At 44.4% G+C, this 24,733-nt stretch overlaps 1 protein-coding gene across 1 annotated transcript in view; it reads right to left on the bottom strand.

The window, feature by feature from the left end:
* MYH9 (myosin heavy chain 9) overlaps positions 1–24,733 on the bottom strand; it is a 90,613-nt gene that overhangs the window by 37,232 nt on the left and 28,648 nt on the right. Inside the window, exons 3-6 of the mRNA XM_090043112.1 lie at positions 22,277–22,433; positions 7,401–7,428; positions 6,413–6,506; positions 70–162 (exon numbers count right to left, since the gene is read on the bottom strand). Of these exons, the coding sequence (XP_089899238.1) occupies positions 70–162; positions 6,413–6,506; positions 7,401–7,428; positions 22,277–22,433 (372 nt within the window). The remainder of the gene's footprint in view (positions 1–69; positions 163–6,412; positions 6,507–7,400; positions 7,429–22,276; positions 22,434–24,733) is intronic.

Raw genomic sequence — 24,733 nt, 5'->3', positions numbered from 1 at the left:
CTCAAGCCCACGGCTCCTTCCTCCAGAAAGCTGGAGGCAGCAGTATTCAGGCAGAATGACCATACTCACAAATCTTGAGGAGTTGTCATTCTTCACCGTCTTGGCGTTTCCAAAAGCCTCCAGGATGGGGTTAGCCTGAAGCAATTGCCTTTCAAGTTCTCCCTAGAGAGAAAAATCAGAAGTGGATGAAATGGGCATCAGTCTGACACCTTAACCTGGACCTTCTGACTTAACTAGTCAGGGAGGCTGAAGCTTCCTCTCAGATCAGCTTGGCACCTGCATAGAGAAGCTAAATTGGATTTTGGAATATGGTCTCAAATATCTGGGGTGTGCTAGTTCTTATTTTCAAGAGCTTGTTTCCTCAAGAAATATCCCCTCCTTTCTAGTTCACAGCAATGCAGTCCACCCCTCTTCTGAGACAACTTCCAGGTTTTGGCTATCGGGCTATCCCATTGGCTTTCCGGGGCAACAAAAAAAAAGATGGTCTTTCCCACCTTAGGCTCAGAGCCCAGCACTGGACGGTTATGTGGGCATGAAGAGTAAACATTAAAAGGCCCCACACACAGACTTTCTGTTGGGACACAGACCTGAATGCTGCCAGTAACAGAGCATCAAAACATACATCAAACCAGTGGGACACGCAGATAAAATCTTCACTTCCATCAGGGCTCTCAGTTCCCCACACAGACCAGCAAAACCTCCGTTATGAGGATGTGGAAAAAGAAACTAACTGTATCCCAGCACAGGCTACATAACCCTCTGCTTCAACAAAAACTCCTCCTGACACCAGACTGCTAAGTAAAAAAGGACAAAAGGCCTACCCAGGCTTATGTAGGGCTAGCATGGTTACGACACACCAGGTTCTGTAGCCATCATCCAGCCGTGTTCAAATCCCTAGGCCAAAAACCCGTTCATAACTGAGTTGGACTGGGGGTGGTCATCACCACAAGTGCAGACCAAGGCTCAAACCACACATCCAAGGCATTTGCTAATGATCCCTAACTGCTCTGCCAGCACACCCCACTCAAGTGCTGGAATCCATAGGCAAGTCAGAGTCATTGCCCATGCCAAGCAGTCAACTGCTGAAACACAAACATTTTTCAGTAGACTGTAGGTTTTTGTTTTCTTCATTAAACAAAACAACCCCCCCCCCCCCAAAAAAAAAAAAAAAACAACAAAAACAGCCCTCTTCTCTCTGCAAGGACACAGAGTTTCATATATTTTAAGATTAGCCATAGGCAAAAAGAATTCCTAGATACCAAAACTGACAACTAGGTTAACATTTCTCCTTTCAGCAGTTATTAGTAAGGCTTTGCAACTGCTGCATGATGCACAGGAATACTGTAACATTTTGCCCATGAAAGCTGATCTCCAGGATTCAGACCTATGGAGGCAGTAGTATGAAAAAATCATTTCTCTAGCTCCTTTTGCTCTCAAGGTGCGTGAACAACTTTGGCCAATTCTCACAGTACCTCTGTAAGGGATAGGCACAGTAAGTGTTAGCTTCCTTAAAGAAGGTGAAGCTAAGGCTGAGATATTGAGTGACCTGCCCTAGCCTAGGCCTGGAACCCCTGGAGTTCCTAGTTCTTACTGAGCAGGGTCACATTATATTCTCCTCCGACTCCTTTCACAAGGCTAATCATTGCAATTTGCTTGTAGAGTTGTATGCACAAAACAAATAGGCACAAAGAAGTCTGTATTCACTGTCAAGCATGTACAAAAGGGTTTCAACATAGTAAGGGAACACAAGCTGGGACAGCTGCTAATCATCACAAGGCCACACACTGGCTGTACTGGGAAGAAAGCCTTAAGTTTGCTATTAAAAAAAGTTGGTCAGCAATGTTGCATCAATGTGCAGGAACTGGAACGCCCTTCCACCCGCCATTCTCCCCCGTTTGATCCCGTGAAGTCCTAATCCTCCGTTTGTGACTGCAATCTGTTGCTATGGAAATGAGCAATGTCACACATTCAACAGTGCAACTTCACTGCAGGATTAAGGAGGGAGAGATCAAAAAGGAACTGTTTAGAGGAAAATGACAGTCAGACTTTGGCTAAAAATTAAATTTGCAAGGTCAAATTTAGTTACAAAAGAAATCAGAAACCGACAGTCTCATAGCAACGTGTGCCTTGCGGATAAATTAACCCCGTCATGTTTTTAACTCAACAATGAAAGGATAAATAGTGACAGATCAGGGTTAGTACAATCTAATGTGTAGAGAAGGGGAAAACAACACCAGCAGAATCTATAAAGTGACTCTAAGCAGGTCACAGTATTAAGTTCCTGTTCCTCCTACCAGAGCTGGAGAAGGCCAGAGCCAGACAAGTCAAAAGCAAAAATCACAGGATCCAGATTAATAGAATATTGCTGTGGGACAGAAAAGCAGAACTTCTGCAGCAGCACGACCAAGCATGCTACTCCAACAGTGCACCCAATTAAAAGGTTAATGCTACTGTAAAAAGCATCAAACTCCTTCTCTCTCTTGTTGAATTAAGTAACTTGAACATTTCAATAATGTAGATTTTATACAGAAAAACAGTGTGCTTTTGGTGTTTCAGGGGTATAGGTTGTAGCTGTGTTGATCCAAGGAGATAGGCAGACAAGGTTCTTTGGGTAAATCAGGTATCTTTTATTAGACCAACTATTTTAGTTGGAAAAAAAATCTTTTTTTGCAAGCTTTTGGGTACAAACACCCTTTCTCAGCCTGAAAAAGCCTGCAGTTGTTCTGTGATCTTCTAGATACAAATAAATAAATAAATAAATCATGGACTAAACACAGAACACAGACATTGGATTTATGGCACATTATAACCTGCCTAACATCTGATACCCCAGGTAAACTCTCTACTATTTAGTAGCTATATCTTATCACCAGGTCTACATTCCCTCCCCCTCCCAACCTGTTTCTCACCCATTGACCACCTCAAGTCAGCATTTTCACTGACTGGCACTCTCGCACACTGGCCTCTGGCTTCTCTTCTATTCCACCCAGGAAGAGCACAGACCAACTGCAGACTTCCTCAGCCTGAAGAAGGGTGTTTGTACCTGAAAGCTTGCAAAGAAGAATTTTTCCAACTATTTTAGTTGGTCTAATAAAAGATATTGAATTTACCCAAAGAGCCTCGTCTGCTTTTGAGGTTAGCATTTTTGCAGCTTCTAAAAGGTTATGCCTCATTGGAGGAGAGGACAGAATTCATACTGCTGTTCCAAATGTGAGAGTTTTACCAGGCTCCACTAGAAGAGTAGAAGCAGCAGCATGTAGAGGTCTACACATCCTTCCATAAAGAAGAGTCAGGCTCCCACCTCCCAAAACAGATCCTTAGAATTTGGAGAATGCAGCAGGAATTCCCAGGATCCTATCATTAAGACACTAGCAGCTTTTAGCACCTGTAATTGCAGGTCCTTGATCTGAACACTATTTTTTTTTCAATGGCATGCATTTAAAGTGTTTACAGCATCTCTCATACAACAGTAGCAGGGACTGGGTCACTGGGAAGGTGCAGGCTCTTAAATATTCCCATTGTGATTCTATATCTGACTAGGCTACCAAGATCTTTGATGCCCTCTAAAACACTGAATTTCTTCCTGCAGCCCCAAATTTAAGAGATAGCAGGAGTTTTGCCAGCCCTAACTTTTACATACAGATAGCCAGGCCTCCAGAAGTCACATGAGGCCATTTTTTTTTTAAATCACGAGACTATAAAAAACACAAGTCTGAAGTTACTTTATTTCCCTTTTTGTTGTTTAGCCTTTGAGGTTTGGGTTTATAAGTTTCTCTTTACAAATATGAAGACCAGACCCCCCCCCTTTTTTTTAAAGCTATAAAAAAAGGGAAGCAGAAATTTTCAAGTAATGCAGCAGGGTTTTAAAAGGAATAAAAGCACAGTTCGCCACCCCATTAATGATAAAAATTGCAACACTTGGCACTACCTCAATTTCTAATTAAAAACTAAAAATATCTGCAGTCTTGGAGATGTTGTTCTTTTCTCTCCCATGATTTAAGACATCTGAAGAGGCAGAGCAAACAGAATGCATCAGCCCCAGTTCACTCATCCCACATTTCCAAAACTGGGAGGGGTGGGAAAGGGATCCTAATGAAATTGTATAGGGGACAAAAATCATTGCCATAATGGGCTGATATTTAATTTAGAAGCTGGTTAATGTTAGTCACTGCATTAGACATTGTTATAACCTTATGGTACCAAAAACTTCTGTAACCTTATAGCACTTACAGTAAAAGCTCCTAGCCTCCGACCTCTGAAGCTGACGGAAGAAGTCTAGAAGGGGTCTAGAAATGCTGTTCCTGAAAAAGCAGGAGCTTTAGGCCTTTACTAAGCGATACTAGAAAGGCAAAACCTTCTAGACCATTGCATACAGCACCACTTCCATGCTGCACAGTCCATGTGAGACCTGGACAGAAGCTCCATTTCCAGACTTATTGCCCACTGTTTACAGGGAAGGTTTAGTATAAGTCTAGTCTATCTGGGAAGGGGGTGAGGGGGAAATAAGCCTGTGCTGATGGGTCCCAAGGTCTCAAGAGTTACTTAAATTATCTACAAAAGACCATAGTTAAAATCCAGGTTCAGGCCTATGCTTTGCAAAGTCCTGGACAGCTGCAGAGAGGGCACATCCTCATCTAACATTAATGATCCTGTATAGCTCTAATCATTATTGGTGAAGCTGACAGTAAACATCCATAGTTAACAGCACACAGTCGCTTGCAAAATTCTGTAACAGTAATTTTAAAATGGAGCTGGACTTCAAAGAAATCATGAGCAGCACACCTACAGGTTAGCTTATCCCCTATCCAGATCTTTGGTCTGCCAGATGCTTGGTATTTCTCTTGAGAATAAGCGGCAGTAGGATCCTGGACTTGAGAGTTTTATTTTCCACACATACTCATAGAAAAAAAGTATCTATAAAAGCAAAAAAAAAAAAAAAAAAAGAGCTGTTTCTAAATACAGCTACTGACAGCCTGTGGAAAAAGCTTTCCTATGTCTCAAGTAAGTTTGGCACGTGGAAAATTACGTTTTGGTTGGATTCCAGAAGCCACTCATTAGAATGTGTGCACACGCACACATACACACAGCATGTCTGCATGCGGAGACAGTTTCTGGTTCATCTACCACTTCCTCCAGCCCCAAACACACACGCAGCATGCCTATACAATAAGTTACCAAGAGCATTTTTTTTTTTTTTAAACATGAGATGCACTTGGTGTCTGTTTCATTACAAAGCTTAGAAATTCACTACATTTCCCATGTGTTTAAATCTGGCTAATGAGCTCACAATACTGGAACATCCAGTCTGTGCAGGGCAGCTCCTTCCTGACCTTTCTCAGCAACCTGCACCCACAGCTAACTTCCTGGGGTGAAGGGCTAGACAGAGAGCCAGGTCCATCTGGTTAGGGACACCATGCACACCAGAATCTATGCAGTTTTTAGAAAGCCTACAACTCCATTGGAGAGGTAATTGCAGGAACACTTCCCATACAATGTGTGTGGGAAGTTCTGCAAGAGAAACTTTGAGTGCAAATTAATACCGAGCACACACGATGAGTGAATGTGTTGATATAAACTTTGGTTCCCAGTTGAGAGCATCTGACAAAAGGCTGCTGTGCATCACAACCGTGAGTTGTCTACAGGATGGTCTAGTTGCAGAAAAAGTGACATTGGTGTGTAGTGAGAAGCTGCTTGAAAAAAAACAACACACAGATTGACAGAAAACGCATTCCTGGTGCAGAACGTGCAGTAAACGTGCAGCTCACCTACGAAGATATAACTGCTGAGTTCGGCCATAATCCATCAAAGGGAGAGGGAGGGGAAAGAAAATATAAAGTGAGACAATTTCAAAAGACCCTCCCTCCCCATCTTCGTGTCCTATTTTATTTGATGCTTTCCACCCGTTTAGAGTTCTGTTAGTTACGGTTTCAGGCTTGGGTTTAAATCGCACCCATGTAGCTATAGCCACAGTTTCCTAGTTGGAGAGGGCAGACTCAGAGCCAGCCACATGGCGCAGGGAAGCTGTGGCATAGATGAAAGGACATAACCTTTATTCCAAGGATAGAGACAATAAACTGCATGGACTGATCACCAGTTATATTTTAAAATTGTGTGTCAGATGATGGAGGAGTGATAATTGTTTACACTGTGCTTCTGGATACACAGACATTAGGGGGCAAAGTTGTAGCCTTGCTTCAACTCCACTGAAATCAAAGGAGTTACATTAGGTCCATGACCCATGGTTTGCCAAAAAAACTCCCAAGGCTCCATAACTCAGTGTTTTCTCCCTTCCCTTTGGCACAAAGTGGCTCCTAGTCTTTCATCCACCATCAGGGATTCAGCAAGTTATAACAGATATTTTCAAATGTGCTACAACTGGTGGGTCATTCCTTAAGCTAGCAAAGTCTCTTACCTGGTCTTTTTTAGATTTGTGTGAGGAAGCAACATGAGCCAGATACTGAATAACCTTCTTGGTGTTCTCTGTTTTACCAGCTCCTGATTCACCTCTGTAAGAGAGAGCCTGAGATTCATTCAAGAACAAAAAAAGGAGAAAAATGCATTCATATTTTTAAACACCATGCATCCTTCTGTTGGCCACAGAGCTCTTGAACATTATTCCAAGACTGTAATGGCAAGTCCCTCAAATGCAAACGTTAAACAGTGAACCCAAACAGTCCACTGAGCGATAGCCTACAGCTGGGACTCTTCTCTCATCCTGTCATTCAGCCAATTTCTCATGACTTTTTTGTGAAGGACATAGGGAAGAATAAAGGCAATGTTGCTTTCCAGTCACTTGGCAGACTTTGCATCCAAGTGGTTGAGGAATAGTTTGGGAGACAGCTGTGGAGCTGGGAGGAGGGGGTCAAATGCAATTAAGTGAAGCCTTCAAAGGAAGGCTTTTTCTAAGCAGAAGATTTGTACTTAACTCCTTCAACACCAGAACTTCGAAGGATGAGGCTCAGCCTAACATGTGGCTGGCCAAAGGCAACTGCAGTGTAGAGTACACCCATTTCTACATAACAGAGTACTACATTATCATCAGCCTGGATAACAGAAATGAGAACATACACCCCAATTGCTACACTAGTTCTTCCCCACAAAGGCTCTGTCCAAACATTTTTATGCAGAAAGCAATGTTTCCACTAAGGCACCCACTTCAAGACCACTTTTGGGAAGGGCGAGTAGGGTAAGGGAAAAAGCAATAATTCTGCAGAAACAAGTAAAACCTAGAGTCAGGGAAAGGACTTTCATGGTAGAAATCATGGAAGCAAGTACTTCCTAGACTCTAAAACTTCATCTGACTTCCTGTTGCAGCACACTCGCAATAAAAGTCTGTTTGGAAGGCCCTAAAAACACGCAAGACCTGTCACCAGCACAAGCTGAAGAACAGAAATACTCACGTGCAGAGAATGGACTGGTCCTCTCGATCTGAAATAAAACAAACACAAAAAAAAGGTCAGAAAAGGCAAAACACACTCACATGAAAGGCTCTCTTAACTTCAGGGAATATGGTGGCACTGACCAAGGCATGAAGACCAAAAGCTTATAATAAACCCTCTAATGCAAGCACTTTTAGATTTGTGGCTAGCCACCTAACAACCTCTCCAGAGTTTCCGCCTCTTCCTAAGTGTGGAGACACCATAGCTATTTGCAGTGTTTTTCCTCCACGTGTACTTTACACAGCATAAACCAGTATCTATTGTTACGATGCTTTTTCTGGGGCAAGGCTAGAATCCCTCTGTTGATCTGTCCCTGCATCTCCCGACTTGGCTAGCACATGCAGAACAGCTTATGCAACTCAAACCCCAGCAGAGATACAAAAGAGAGCAGACTGACCTAACTTTAAAGCAAGGGAGCCTTAATCCTGGTGCTTCCTAATAGTGAAATCATAAAAGTGAAGCAAGGATTGGACTCCTCCCCAAGTACTGTACTTGAGGAATGCTTAAAGCTGCATTACAACGCACTGGCACTTAACAGTTAGGAAGTACCAGGATGAAAGCTGCCCCCACAATCTTAATTTGGCTGTATGTGCACATTGTTACAATACAGTCTTTTGTATGGGATCATGCAGGTGCCCTCCCTTCTCCGCCCCAAACCTAGGCTTATTCTGTGAACAGTATGGACGGTGCTCACTAACTGGGTAGCAATTGCTTTTTTATTCTCATTGTTCAGTATACAATCCCACATATTTGCTGCATGCTGTCCAAACCCTGCATTCAGTAGAGGATTATTAGTTTTTGCGTGGGCTTTTCTATCGTGTTCCCAGGGGACTGCAGATCTTTAAAACCGTGAGCTGAGCTTTACAACACCCCATGATGCAAGCTGCTATTATCGCCCCCTTTACACAAACAGGATGGAGGCGCACAAATTAAAAGCAAAAGAACTGTCAACTGAGTCTTCAGAGAAGTTGGGTTTTATAGCACTACTCCCAGCACTTCTGCCAAATCGGTGCCTACATGTCTCAAGCTGGATGCCCAGAAGAAGAGACAAAAATTGCTAGAGGCTGCTACTGTGCTTAAGTGACTTGCCCAGCATCACAGAAGAGGTCTGTGGTGGTGCAGGAATGGAGGCCAACTCTCCAGGCAGCAATGAACTGCCCCCACCCTGGAACCATCCTCTCTTCCCCTGCCTCATTTGCCAACTTCTGTAATAGATGTGGAAAGGGTTTTACTTGTCCTTAGCTACAACACTTGCTCACTCCCACAGCAGCTCCATCCATTACACAGCTGGTGGGGGAAAACAACCTGTGATCATGTAGTTAAAAATGGTGTTGCTATGCGTGGATACAAGGAACTAAATTCTCCAGGTTACATGCACAGTCTTAACAGTGGGGTTTCCTATTTTGAGTGACTGACTTGCAACTTTTACATCAAGGCTGTCCAAGTGCCTGGGAGCCACAGGCCACACATTATACTTTGTTATGCAGGCTGCCCTCCATTACTATTGCAGACAGCCCTTCAAGGCACTGTACCAGCTCTTCACCCTGCATACTGAAATATGTGACTCCCCCTTTGCCATGCTGCATGCCTCCCCCCCCACACAATAACAGTGCTCTCATGCCAAGCAAGGTCTCCAGGTCTTCCTGCAGGGTCTCTCAGCCCCATGGATGGTGCAGCCTCCCATCCACCACCCCAGGGAGGAAGGCTGTGGAAGCTGGAGGAGGGAGGGGAGCCTGGAGACTCTGGCAGCAGTGGTAGGAGAGCAGTGCTCAGACCAGCAGCCCACAGGGCCACAGTTTAAGTCATCAAGGGATGTATACGGCCCAGAGGTGGACACTTGGACTGCAGTTTTTCTTTTTATATAAATGTCAAAGGAATATGACTTCCCCATGTTAAACAGACCCATAATTAAGAAGCCCAGTCATCTCATCACATGGAACCATACTGCTCTACATTTTCTAAGCGGCGTGGTGTGCACGGCCGTGCAGGTGCGCCTGTACATGTTGCACAGTTTAGAGGGAACGCTGTTTAGCAGCATCAGGATATTCCAATTCCCCAACGAAAGGTTAAAAAAAGCTAAAACTTCCACATTACAGCAGAGTGCTTTGTTCTAAGAAATGAGAGGTATCTAAACTTTCTGAAGTTCACCACAGACTTCGTACTTGAGGTCCTTTTACTTGGAAGAGGCTCCAATGCTTAAATGAATGTCAGCACTATAAAACCTGTAACAGATGGCTTAATTCACTATACAATCCCCTTCCTGAAGGCAGCCAAACACCAGGTAGATATAGAAGGCTGCTACCCACTATGCCGACCTCCCATAAGAACGGAAACTCCTTGCTATTGGGTTCCTTAGCTATGTTCCTTTGCTGTCTAGCAAGCAGAAACTCAAATCCTGGGTTCAGTTCCAGTTTTGGGGACAGAATATGATCCCGTCATAGATCTCACTGCCTCTGTTCTCCCAGCATCATCCTCTCCCCTTTTGTTCTTCCCCTTCCCATCTCCATGCTCCCCTTCAGTCCTATCCCCACCACAAAAATTCTAACTATACCTACCCCAATTCCTGCCTCCTGCCCCTGTGACCCCCATGTTCTTCGGCTCTTCTCTCCTACCCCAACAACCTCAGTCCCATGTACTTCCTTGCCCCCCCCAGTGCCTTGTGTTTGACTCCTGGGAAGTTTCCTTTTTTGTAAGTTGTTAGACACCAGCAGGGGGAGCACTGAGCACACAGGAGAGTCCCTTCACTCTGGGTTCCTCAGCCAAGTGCCACAGCAGCTCCAGCAGCTGTTACAGGGGGAAAAAAAGCAAAAAACACCCTAGCAGCCCAAGGCAAGAGCTGGCTTGGTGATATATTACAGACTATATTAAAAAACATTAAAAATTAGGATTTTTTTACATGGCTTTGTGGAGTTGGAAGACAATATAGGATCCCATGCATGGTATCTACATGGATACATAGTAGGTGTAGGTTAGCACAATCTAGGGCATGCACTCCATGTTAGCTTGGGGTAAAAGGGGTGAAGAAGTTGCATAAAGACATGAGAAATAAGACCCTGCAAATGGTAAACATGTCAGTACAGACTTGTAAGGTAATAAAACATTCCTAGACGATGGTTTTTGCAAGAGATGTAGAACTGCTGGGGTGGTGAACGTTCATGGACTTTAACAGTCTTTGAAAGACATGGGAGAGGGGGGGACAGAGGGACAGGAATGTAGATATCCTTTTAACCATCAAATACCATGAAGCACCTCATTGGTTTTGGGTAATGGTGAGATACTCTGTAGTCTCACAGAACATGCTTGTTGCTTGGGTCTCATGCTCCAAGAACTCCAACGATCAGGAGTAAAAATGAAGTAGTGAGGGAAAGAGTGGGGAGGTGAATGGGACCTGGGGCCAGAGCCAGGAACAAGATAGCAGTGGGCAGCTCATCCAGGGGATCAGTGTCCCAGTGCTTAAAAACAGTGGCAGCGGTGTTCGAACTAAAGCTCATCAAATGAGCTTTAGTTCAAGGGCTGCCACCACCATTTTTAAGTGCAGGGATGCTTAATTGGAGAGGAGCCGAGCAGGATGAGGGCAGAGGTGGGCTGCTTGCTGTGGGCTCAGGGCTCTCCACCCTGCTGCCTTTCCCTTGGAAGCCCCAGGATGGCTGTGGGAGGCACAACTTGTCACCCCCACTGCTGGTGGGTGGGCAGGGATGCATGGCTGGCATGGGGCTCCCAAGGGAAAGGCAGCAGAGCGGAAAGCCCCAAACCCACAGTGAGCAGTCCACATCCACCCTGTGCACAAACCTGGGGGGGCCACATGCCCCCTTCATGCCTCCCCCCGGGGGTGGGGTACACAACAGCGGAAAGCTGCTCCCTCTCCCCACGCCCCTCGGAGCCACCCACAGCTCCATCCTGCTCCTTGCCCTGGCTCCCATTCATCACCCTGGCTGGGAAGCACCCCCAGTCCCAGCCCCACTCCCTCCCTCACTGTGGGGGCCTCGATCTGCACCCCCATGCCCCTTTCCTTGCCTACACCCCTTCCCTTCCACAGACTTACCTTCAGGGCACTGCTCTCCACACTGCCCAGCTGCATTCCTGGCCACGTGCATGCGTGCAGCTGCGCACATGCAAGCAGCATCTGGAGGCCACAGCCAGAAGGCATATTATATTTATCAGTGACAATAAATCGGCTACACCAGCCAAAAAAAAGCAGATAGCCAATAATGTTGATTTTCCTTTTATTGGTGCTGATCTGATGTGCAACCCATATCAATGTACCTCTAATAGGAAATATAACTTCCCAATAAATATTTAGTGAGCACATTCAAAAAAAGATGTTTCTACCCTGCTCCCACAAATACTGATACTTTGAACAAATTAGATTCAGACTCTTCTGGGCTTAGCCTCTGTCATCTAGTCTGACCTCTTGGATTAACAGTCCATTAAATATTACCCAATCACCCTTGTTCTGCATTCAGCAATTTCCAAAAAAGCATCCATTCTTGAAGACATCAAGAGATTGACAATCCACCACTTCCCTTGAGAGTCCGTTTCAGCAGTTAGTCACCTACATTGTTAAAAATGTGTCCGATGTCTGATATTAATGTGTCTGGCTTCAGCTTCCAACCGTTATGTCTCGTTATGCCTTTTGCCACCAAATTAAAGAACACTTTAGTTCCCAGTATCTTCAAGGAAAGAAAATAAATACTTGTTCAATCCTCTTTTTGAAAATGAGAGATCAAGCGCAAGTCTCTGGCTATAAAGATTTTACCCTTGCTTTCAATGTTGCAGGGTCTTTTCTGTACCTTCTTCAGTTTTTGCAGTATCTTTTAAAAATAAACGTTAACACCACCGCTGTACCTGGCTGGGCCCTGGTCTCACCAATGCCTTATCAAGAGGTAAAAATTGTCTCTCTATTCTAGCTTACTACTCTATAAAACAGGGATGTCAAACTCACCTTGTGCCCTGGGCTGGATCAGACCATACAGCTCCTCGTGGGTCAGACCCAGGCCAGGGTACACAGTGGCAGCAGCAGCTCTGGCAGCTTCAGCTTTGACATGGAGATGTGGCTGCTGCTACAGCACAGGACACAGTAGTGGCACCTCTATCTCTGGCTTGGAGCACATGGTGGCTCCCACATAGAGTGCTGTCAGGGCCAGCTGGTGAGGACATAGGGCCACAGTGGTGGTGACAGGCAAAGCGGCTGGAATTGTAATCAGCCTTTGCTCACCCTCCCACCATTCACTGCCACATCCACTGGGGTCCAAGGGCCCTCAGTTCTGTGGCAGACCACTCTCCTAGCCATGTACCCCCAACTTCTGGTGGCTTGCCAGCAGCCCCATAGGCTGGATCCAGCCAACAGGCTGTATGCTGTATAGGAGAGATATCAAACAAGGATTTTGTTGGCCATTTGGATGATTTTTCATGGACCAGAAAAAGACATCTGATACTATCCTCTAGCTCTTATCAAGTGCAGTCCCTGTTACAGAGCATGGAGGCACAAAAGCATCATCTCCACGTTGATTCATATACCAAGGCTGGATCATCAAGGTCATGTACCACAGGTTGGGAAACCATGTGCCACAGATTAAGTGTTTAAGTTGAGTTACACGCAGTTTTCCAGGAATACGTGTACAGCATAAAGCGAGGGAAACCAGTATATCTATATACATTTTTAACATGGGGAAAAAGCAGCATATTTTCCACACAATTTCATTTTCAGAAGACATCATTTTCTTGAAGCATTACAAAAAAAAATATTCAGGCAAAGCCAATACCTTAATCAAAAATTTGGACTGAAGTTTTCCAAGTCTGGCAAAGTTTTAAGCCACCAGAACAAGTCTTGCAAAAGAAAACATCTAGCAATCTTAATTACAAACCTGTATTGCCTCTGGTCAAAGATAAAAAACTCTTAAACCCATTGAAGACTTACAATTATATTCAATATCTTTAAGAACATCAGCCCTCCCCTTCTGCTTGGGGCAGGCAGGGACTGGACCTTTGAGGCTGTTCAGAAGGCCACACCCATGAAGGTCTCTAGCCGGTCAATGGATCATCTAGGCACGTGCCAGACTGGGTACTTTGAGGGTGGATCAGGGCAATAACTAATGAGTAATCTGTGCACAGCCTCAGGAAATGCATTCAGGAGAACAGACACTCGGGTGGTTCTCTGTTAGAGACGGATGTGGTCCCGGAGAATACTGTGCTTCTGAGTAATTATGGCCTTTTCAAACTTTGCCAGTAAGAGACAAGCAGCCAATCTGCTAGCAGAAAAAGTTAGGTTCAAATTTGGGTTCCAGAGGGGCATGTGCAGGAAGCCTATCCGAGATGAGAGGTAACATTAAACAGAAGCCTCCCTATCCTTTGCAACAACACGCTGTCAAAACAGCCACATAGGCCAGATGTCAGCAGAGAGAGCTGATGTCACTTTGCCCGGGGGGACAGTTCTGTCACATTTGGTCAGAGGGGCTTTCAGAAGCTGGTAGGAGGGAGAGAGGGAAGGAGGCAGCAACTTAGCAATGGAACCCAGTCCATATGATCTTTTACAGGCAACTGGCAAAATACAAAGCCTTCCTTTCGCACCTTATTAGTGGGCTCAGCATTTTAGCTGGTGAGCAGGCAGGAAAAACCCTAGACAGGGACATCCAGAACCTTTCAGTGCTATGCTGCCCCCTCCCACTTGCATTCTCCATGGCAGCTGTGTTAGTCACCTCCTCCTTAAGTCAGCAGGAATGTACCTGCAAGCACAGGCAAGTCACAAGGCCGCATGCAGACACTACCATAAAAGGAAACGTTTCCCTTTGGAATCCAGGGGGAAATTCTTTCCCAGCGTTGCAAAGCAGCAGCCCCTGGGATAGCTGGAATTCTTCTAATTGTGTACGGACAGACAACTCAAATAATACATTGAGCAACAGGAAGTCAGAGCCATCAAAGGGCCAAAAAAGAGCCGTTAAAGTACGACAAAAGCAAAAAACTCTTTAGAAGCTGCTCCAGTTTAGGAGTTGCTCTAAATTCCAGGATCTGCTACGCGTTCCATACAATTCTGACTTTTCACAGTCCGTTATGGATGCAAGATTTAGAGGTCAGCTGCCAGAAAAAAAGGTACCCATTTTCAGGTATGCTGGGCAGTTCTCAACTCGGAGCGTGGCTCGGCTCCAACAGTGACAGCATGTACAACCTACTCTTCAAGGCAGGATATGCTGGGTACCACAGCCTCAGTTGCTCATTATTATTAGGACAGTCAGGAAAGAGTAAATGAAAGGAATCTGCATCTGCTTTCTGACCTGAAAGAGAACTACTCTTCTGCATCTTGCCTAAGTAGCTCATTAGTCTAAGTATAGGCATGTTTCTGTGTTTCAGACCAGCTGGCAGAGAAAAACTTCAGTCAAAAGTGGATTCAAGCATCCACAGTTGAGAAACAATAGTTTTCAAATTTACCTAACAGGGGATAACTGCTCTTTATTTCCAGCCTATGAAGTGGGGGAAAAAGGCAACGCCCAACCCAGTCTCATCTTGATCCCCAAATATCAGAGCTCATTCTAGATTTATTTCAGAGCCTTAAAGCACTTGGCCTCCCAAAAGCATTGTTAAACCAGCAATTTGGATTAAGAAGGCATCATGTACACAATGCTCATCAATGAAATCTTCTACCGTGAGAGAGGCCAGATGAACTGGAGGGAGTGCTGGACCTGCTTTTGCATGTGCTGGTACCATGGGCAAATGGCTACAACCTCAAACTCAGAGCTTTTGTTTTTAGAGATTTTGGGGGGGCGGGGTGAAGAGAGAGGTTGGAACAGAATGTGCAGTTTAAGCTACACATCTCAGTTACAGAACATCCTAAAAGGCCTTTATCACCCACTTCCTCTGCATGAGCGACTCCAGTTTTGAGAGCCTGTTCATCTCCATAAAAGGAGAAGTAATATAGCATTCACACAATGGTGACATCATCTCTCCAGCTAAGAGGAAGTGTAGCTGAAAGGCAAAGGCTTGGCTTGCAATCTCCCTGCCTATAGCTGACTCATTAAGGCAAAAAGCTTAACCATAGCGGTGGTACTGCCCCGCCTCCTAACCACAACGTAAGGTTTGGCAGAAGCAAGACCAGAGAAACTGCTTAGCCCTCTAGGTTTCCGTTACTAAATCGCCTCTGGCACTACTGCTACTGCCTGCAGTCCAATTTAAGCAACTGATTGGCTGACCAAATGAGAGGGTTGAGCTGAAGTGAGAGACCTGGACAGATTTAGTGTTAAAGTGAAGAAAAAAAAAAAGTCTCCATCATGCAGCATCTCCTCCATCTCCCACCATTCTCAGCTCCTCTAACCTCAAAATAGTCTCATTAAAGCCACTGACCCATGTACAGGGCCAGCTCCTAAAGCGCCCTATACAGTAACCTCATCTATACCCACATTCATTTTCAGTGCTAGGGCTGCCAGTGGAATAGCTCTGAGAAGAAACTTGAAGTACCACTGGCATTTAACCTGCAAACCACTGAGGCCAATTATGAGCAGGATTAGACAGTGCTGCGGTCAACATGCCAGCAAGAATGGAAGAGCTGCACCAAAGAGTAACTGAAGCAAAATACTAGTGCAGACAGTCACAAAGCCAAACTTCCCCCAAAATCCAGAAGCAGGATTAACATGAAGGTGGCCTCGGCCAACCTGCAGCAACAGAACCTCTGGAGTAGACAAGGGGAGTTGAAGTAGTGTTGGCATGTCACACAACCTGAAGGTTCGGCTTCTTGTCAGCTGAAGCTCCCAGATTTCTAAGGTAAGGGCTTTAAGCAAAGCACACCTTGTTGAGCCAAACGGTCATTCCACCTTATTTCCCCAATTCATTCCTGGACCAAATCCCACACCCCTTGCTCCAGCATTCCCCATCTGAATCTGGAAGTAACAAAACAGGAAAGCAATCCTGACTGCAATTTTAGGCTACATAAATGCTTATCAAAAAAGTCCCAACAAGGAAGAAAGAAAACCCAGCACTACAACAAGCAGATGGGCTGACAATCAGAACTAGCCAGTTTAAAAAAACTCCAAAACTGCCCATGCACTTCTGCTTTGGCTTTCAGGGGTAGCCACAGGTATGAGGCAAGGGACTTTTTATGCTCCCTGATCAATCAGAAATAATATTTCATAGACACTAAGGGTTCTGAATGCAAAACAGAAAATGTACTGTGTCTATAACAAGCTATGGACTTCACAAGCTACACCACTGTTTCCATTCAACTATGAGTCTCCTTGATCAAGCCCCAAACCTAACAGTGACCCTGACCCCATCCTCAGGTTTACTTTAGATACTTATCCAATGATGTCAGTCATAGTTTTCCTTCAGTTTTACTGGGAAATGAACTGGATCCTTATGGAAGACGCAAGGAGATTTTTTTTTTGATAGTATTTTACTGGACTAGCTGCATGGTTAGGAGAAATCACCCAACCAAAAACATCCTTGTTCTCACATATTTCCTGGACCATGATGGCTACAACGTCACTCCAACACTACTGCAATAATGAGATCCTTATGCCATTTTAAAAATGTCCAGTGCTTCCCCAAGACCCAAAAAGCTCATTCCTCTAGCAATGAAGATGCAGCTGGAAAAAAAGCCAGTTAAAGTTTTGCAGTATTGTCACCAGGAGTTCAGTATCCAAGGATAGGTAAAGCAGAACACCCTTTGTGAAGCAGACAATTCAGTGTATTAGACCAGCTCCAACAAGTCTGACGAAAAAAAAAAAAAGGCTGGAATGCCGGCTGGTGAGTCCGGTCAAGCTAAACAAAACCAGAAATGCCCTATTTACTCTGAAATTTATGAAGTATGTAAACACGCAAGAGAGATGCAAACTATTTCAGGCTCAACTTCTATATAAAGTCAGCTCAAGTAGACTTTGTCCTATGAAACGTGACAAATTTAGCTGTAGACCATGGAAGAACTTGAATCTCCCCCCTCTGAGGGAAGAGCAGGGTGTTGTGCTGTACTGCATTATCATTTTCCTATTAGATTAGATTCACTCAAATCCACGGAGAGGCAGCCAGAATGTTTTCTTCATTTTGCCCTGCACATGCTGCATTTGGAGGCCAAGAGTGATAGCACTTTATTGCTTCCCTCTCCCCCCCCCACACCAGCTTGATACACACTTTTCCTACCCACTGAATACTTTTCAGGATAGCCACCATTGTCCTTTAGACAAAACAGCTGCTGAAGGCAAACTATACTAGAAGCAAGACATCCTACAGAACCCATGGAGGTTGTACAAACTACTGTACAAGATCAACATTAGACTCTATATAAGCAGTGGTTCGTTTCAGGATCCCTGGAATCAATCCTTCCATTAATGAAACAAGATTATTAAAATCCTAACTCCTGCATGAAGTTACTTGGAATTAGATGTTAAACTCTTATTCTGGCAGGCTCCCAAGTAAACACCAACAGCACACTGGCCGTCTGGCACCACTGGGGACTCATCCAAGGAGGTCAAGGAGCATTTAATAGGCCACAAACTTAAGATTTTTCATCCAACCCACTACCAACAGAAAATGAAATGGGAAATGAATTGTTTCCTTCTTAGTCAGTCAGCGTGCTCAGGCCAGTGGTAGATTGGATGCAAGGTGGACTGGAGAAAGAGAGAGAAAAAAAATAGAGTATACTTCCTAGGAAGAAGCTCTGAAGAAGCCATTTTTCATATACTTGCACCCCTGGTTACCCCATGCTGGCACAATCTTGTGCAGGGATTTCACAATAACTTTTAAGAAATATTCGTGTGGCATCTGACCTTACACAATATTTTACTGATAACAGTCTTGACATGCACTTTGAATAGATGATCAGAATTGTCTGGCTAACCCAAAAAGCTCTCTTGCAACAATTCTAATATACAGGTTTCAAAGATGGATTCCCTGAGACACCGCACACTCACTGGTCTAAAAGTTTAGGGGAAGTAAAGAATTTCTACTCCCACCATGCTTCTAATGCTACAGATACATTAGAAGCAATGATTCATCTGTTTAAAAAGACATCTCTCCATTTGAAGCCACTATGCATCAACTCTCCACTGCTATAAAGCCATTTCTACTGAAAATAGTGAGCTACGTCCTGGACAACGGAGAACTAGAAAGTTCAAGTACAATGTTACTCTACATCTCAGTATTTTCAAGGTTATTATGCTTGCAAGGTTAAAATTCTGGAGTGTCTCCAAGCTCCGCACAGCAGAGTAAACTTGGGAGTGGGGGAAAGGGGAGGATCTGTATCACTCGAACTATGGACAAATATTTCTATCATGCTTCTAGTTCACTGGACAGCTTTGGATTAAGTTGACCTACACGCAATGATCATATAAGCACTGGTACACCTTGAGTAAAGAGGCATCTACAGCTGTCAGACAGAGGACCAAGCTCTTAAAGCCAGAGTCAACACAGAAGCATGACAAAGGGTTAAATAGTTTCTGGATTAGCTGCTTTTATTCCAACTCCAGTCCCCCTTCCCAACCCCACCCTAACCCTGGACAGGCTGCTTATTAGGATACTATAAACTCAGTGAAACCAAACAAAATCTGGAATCCAAACCAATTAACGTGCAAGGCTTTTCCGCTCTGTCAGCTCACGAGATAACTGCACCCCATGCTGACAGAGGTTAGAGTCACCAGCTTGCCATCCTCCTTTAAAGCCACTCATACCACAGAGGATTCCCTGCATGTTAGGCTACAAAAAGAGTCTGGCGGATGAGGATTAATCCTAAACGCCTTCAATTTTTGCAAAGCATAAGGCCCTTTCATCTGTTCTCAGTGCAGATTCTTCCCATACCACCAACTGCTGCACCAAGCCTCCCCCATAGGCTAAGCAAAATGGAGAAAGCAGAAGAGGAATGTTGCTTTCCCTTGCCCTGGAGGATGGCTGGCTGTGGCCTGACACATTACAACAGCTTTCCATCCTCCTGCTCCCAGAAGTGCAGCCATAAAGCTACCCCAACGCTTTAGGGTTCCTGCCATTTGGTATGGTGAATTAGATACCTGCTTTAAAGCAACTCTGCCACTTTGTAAAAGACAAAGCCCACACTGAGATCCCCCTGCAAAACCTTCTCAAACAGTGTGATCACAGCAGCCTAACCAAACTGCCAACTGGGAATGATCTCATAGTCCAGCAAGTGCTCAAATGAAACTGGACAACTAGCCGTTTCAGCCTGAGCAAAGGAACCTGTGGCAAATCAACCAGACAGGCAAGGCTGCTATTCACTGTATAGTTCAGTTCTCATCAGCCCATGAAATAAATGAGCAGTCTTAACCAGAGAACCACAACATGTGTGGGAGGGCAAACACACTTCAGTGCAAAAGGAAACAACCACCATCCTCCCTCTCCCCCCAAATGCAGGGGCGTGCAATTATTTTGGGTGGAGAGCCGCTTACTGAGTTTTGGCAAGCCATCAAGGGCTGCATGACAGGCAGCCAGGGGTAGATAAGTATTAATTTTCTAAATTTTTTAGGGGCCCCACGGGCTGGATAGAATGGCCTGGTAGGCTGCATCTGGCCCGCAAGCAGCATTTTGCCCAGCCCTGCACTACACAGTACTTGTAGGGCAATTAACAGAAATAGATTGCACACGTGCCGCATTACTTACAACTGCAAGAAAGACATACACAATGCAACCACTGATGAAAAAGAACCCACAACATTCTGGAAGCAGTTTCTGCAGAGCTGCAGGTGGTAACCTGAAGAGTCACTTGTGGCTCAGAAACCATGCTCAGAGCATGTCAGGTGTAGGTGATGTTTTATGAGAGCAGGGTAAAGGTTAAGAACAGTTTGAAGGGGGATAGGATTCTAGTCAATCCTCTTTATTCTTCCACCTGCTACTTCTTCCCATACTGCAGGGAATAAAATACAGAGAGTTCAAAAGAAAGTAAGTGCTGGGAAAACAGAGGCTGGACTTCCATCCTTCAGTTTTGTGAAGAGGAAAAAAAATGGAACTGGGATTTCTGGGTTCTGTAACACTGTACATGATTAAAAAAAAAAAAAAAAGACTGTAGAAAGCTGAAGGAGATGGATCAGTGATCAGTTAAGTGGTTCTGAACTACCTCAACACACAAGGGAAGTTCACCGTTCACTCTTAAGGCATTTAAAACTACCAACATCCTGCTAGTGTCCTCAGCACCAGGTAGTACATCTGGCAATGACGCCATACAGGATGCTTCCTGGAGATACTTCAAGTGGCTTGAGTGGTAGTCCTAAACAAAAGGAAGCCTCTTGTTTTCCAGAAATCCCGTGAGAATAGCAGAGGAATTGCCTAAGCTGCTGCACAGAAGATATGTTTCTTCCAACAAACCAGCGACTCTACTAGGAAGAAGTTGGTGACAGTGGTTTGTTTAAAGAAAAATACACATTCCTGCTCTGGCTGACAAGGGGCAGACGGGAAAGAAGGAAGCAATAGAGGAAGTGAATTGGAGATAAGACGTTTATGAGCAGCTGTACTGCTGTGTATTGTGCAGAAGGTACATCTGCCCTGGTCACTTGAGCAGACACCGAGATTCCTTTGTTTAAAGAGGAAAGGAGGTTCCACAGAGGGCAAGTTCCCAGGGAGTTGCTCAGAATGAAGCAAAGTATCTTCACAGAGCAACACGCAGGAAACCTCTCAGGTAATTCTCAGTAGGAAAGTATGCCTTTAAACAAGTTACCTCTCTACTCCTGCAAGTCTGCCATCCTGCCTACATCCCTCTGGGACCTGGCCAAATCTCCGGAAAGCAATTTTCCACTTCACCTTCCTTTATCCACCACATTAAGTATCCTGCAGAGCTATATCCTAAGCAGCCTTCATCAGCATTCCTCTTCCTGCCTACGGGAACTGCTCAGGCTCACTGATCTAGGCCCCAGGGAAGCAGTGATCTTTCTGTTCCCTTGCAATCCCTACTGTAGCACAATATACTAAGAAGTTTGAATGGTTCAGGAGTTAAGGGAGACTGGGAGGTCATCGGCCAATGTCATCTCACTGATTGGAAACTGAATTTCCTCTGGTCATTCTTCAAAAGAGGGTGTGGAAAGCAGGTGAAGTTACCAAGACTGTGGTTTGTTTGTTTTTTAAATGTTAAATGTTGAACTATTTCCATGAAGATGGAAGTGTCTCAGCTTCAATCCTCCACCTAGTTGTGCTCCAGTTTATTACTATTTCAGACAGTCATACTCAGTCTCCCTTAGGACTGCTACAAAGAGTGCCTAGTTCTGCACACATATCCTACATACCAAAACAGGAAAAAGTACAGAATTCACTCCTATACACACATGCATTTTACAGGTGTCCCAACCAAAGGCTTCCATTCTTTAAACAGATGACTGCAGGGCTCCATACAAGGGGTCCAAAATAACACCAAGGTATGCATTAACTGAAGAGTTGTACTTCCTTTTGCTTTAGCGCCAAAAAATCATATACAGTTCTTTATGCCTGATACACATATGCAGCAAACTAGCCAAAAAAAAAAAGAGTTTGACTTTTTAATCTATGAAAACATGATATATATAATAGGCTGCATTAACTAGCAAATCAATCATTTTTAACCCTCAGCGAGGGAAAAACTGCTCAACGGTTCTCAATAAAACCTCAGGTTATAATAACCTGTGTCAGAGGGTTAAAGTCTATTATGGCTGGTCACAAAAAAAACAAGGCTCGTTCTTCTGACTGGATTTCAATGACTTACTATTAATGGTTTCCCCCCACCCCAATCTCTCCTGACCCTACATACTTCCCCTTCCAAGGGGTGATGATCAGGAAGTTGCATTGGGATAGTGATTCCTTCTCACAAAACTGAAAGAATTTTGATTTTTTTGTGTGGAGCACCTTTGAACATCACAGACTTCACAACCCTTGCCCCAGCAGCCAGCACTCACCTTGCATCATACTCCTGTAGGCAGTGTCTGTGATAGCATAGATATGAGGAGGCATCTCGTGCCGCTTTTTGCCTTTGTACATATCCACAATCTCTTCTGAGTATATGGGCAGGTTCTTGTAGGGATTTATAACCACACAAAACAGGCCTGAGTAGGTCTGCAAGAGAGACACATCAGAACAACAAATTAGTCTTCTAGAGATATGAGGTTTCACGTCTGAAGCTAGTCAGGCTTCAAGGTGCTGTTTTGGGACAGCAAGAGATGGAGAAAAAGAACCCCCAAAAAACAACAACAACAACAACAACAAAAAAAGCACAAGCCAAATACTTGAACAGTTTGGCAATAATGGCCAAAAGCAAATTTGCCAAGATGGTGCAAGACCTCTCTCCAAGACACCTTGCTAAGTATTCAGTGGTATCTACGCAACTAATTTATTACTAACTTATTCCATAGGCCCTGCAGTTAGCCAGAGAAATCCAATTCCCCTGCATTCACAGAGATCTGTAGTTTACACAAAGTCTACATTTCACTGCAGAAAACAGATGCCCACCTCCCAGAAGCTTGGCAGCATCTGTTTTACTGTGCGATAGCTCATGTAAAGCCTAGTTACTATAAATTTGTCCAGAGTATAATTGAGACGCCGGTGAGAAGTTACACAAGGGAACAAGTGGATATTTCCATTTCCAGAAATACAATGAGCTAAAGCAGCAATGTGGTACATGAAAAGCACTGAGGAGGTCTGCATTTCTTCTTAACCTCCTGAAAGCCACTTCATCCATGCACAAGGTCCAGCTGCCCAAATGAATCAGTTCTTAAGTGGAACCATTTCTGCTAAGTGAAAAGAGTGCGTCATACCACCAGAAACCCATGTCCCGTAGACATGCCCCTGTGGCTTTAAGATATTCTAAAGTTGCTTATTCCCTGTGGTGTTACCTGTAGGAGAGTCACCAATACTTATTTGCAGTCAGCTATTTTCCTCCTCTGTTTAATTTTGCTTTAAGTTGACATACTGTACTCTTCAGATGGGGAACAGAAGGTGGGTCTCTCCTGAATCTACAGAAGAGACATCTCTTAAGCCAGGCATGCATGCCACAAATGGCACAGGCAGCCTATGTGGCATATGGCAAATTGGGGAGGGGACAGGCAGCATAGCAGCAGGTGGGACAGGAAGCAGAAAACAGAGCAGCAGGCTAGACATGTGAAGTGGATCGGAGTGGCGCTCAGGGAGGATACCAGGTAAATTTGTGGCATGCCTGCCAAAAAGGCTGGTACCCACTGTACTAAGTCATCATTTAGTTGCTTCTCTCTTCTTATCCTTTCACTCAGGACAAGACCCTGAGCCAGAGTCAGCTGAAGTCTGCTTGTATAAGCAAACTGAGTTGCTAGTGTACTTCATTTCACATGCAGAAAAAATGCCTGGCTGGAAAGGCATTCAAAGCTAAGAAGTCACAAATCCAACTCAGATTTGAACTGATCATATATAAGAGCTTTAGATTCCATGTGGGGGGGTTTATGTCCCATCCCCCCACCCCATCCCCGATTTCTCCACCCTCAAGGATCATGACATGCTTTCCCTATTTTTTTTGCCTCATGTAAAAGAATCATGAATCCACAACCATGGTGCCAAACTCAAAACTTGTGAATTTGGCTTCCTTGGCTTTTTAACTCTGCAGACTTCTACAACATTGACAGTTGTCAAGATGCTTTTGCTGCAAACATGAGACAGGAGGCAAAGGAAATATGTTCCACTGTTGCCAGTATCCAGGTCTCAAGAGACGTCTTTAATTTGGAAAGGGGATTTTTGAGTCACAAGGAAAACTATTTTTGGAAGTTCTAAAAATCCAAGCTTTACTCCCAGGGCTCATAGCTACCCATAACCCCTGTTAAGGTGACAGCCCACATAAAGAGTTTCTTGTAGAGAGAGGGCTGTTTTACTCCAGATGTTTCAAACATCTGCCAGTAAAATCTGCAGTCTGCTGTACTACTCAAGTGGAGTACATCTGGCACTTTACACTGTCACCTCTTCCCTGAGCTGCTCAAGGAAAAATGTTTTGTAGTACTAAAGAGTTTTCCCTCCTGAGCACAGGTTGCATCTTAACACATCTTAACTTCTTTGGCCAAATAAAAGACAAAACCCCTGGTGATGAGAATGGTGGAAACAGTATTGTCCCATTATTTATAGTCCTACCTCCAGTTCTTTGAGCATTGCTTTCCCTTTGAAAGAACTAGCCCATCTACGTGTGTGACAGTTGAAGGGAAGGAGTTCAGATATGCACACTGTGTGTTGACTATGGCTATCTGCATGTGGATATGTACACCTTTGTTCTAGTCAGACCTCAGAAGAAAATATGGCCAAAAGTTTTTTCTCTGTAAGAAGTGACTTCAGAATTAAGACCAGGAAGCTACTCTTTAAATAATGTACAAAAGCAGCTGAAACATCACTCAATGATCTTCTGA

This window comes from Crocodylus siamensis, chromosome 4, assembly GCF_052110815.1.
Source record: "Crocodylus siamensis isolate JL-2025a chromosome 4, ASM5211081v1, whole genome shotgun sequence".
Lineage (NCBI taxonomy): Eukaryota > Metazoa > Chordata > Crocodylia > Crocodylidae > Crocodylus > Crocodylus siamensis.
Note: the sequence above shows the minus strand (reverse complement) of the source record. Positions and strands in the feature narration are given on the sequence as shown.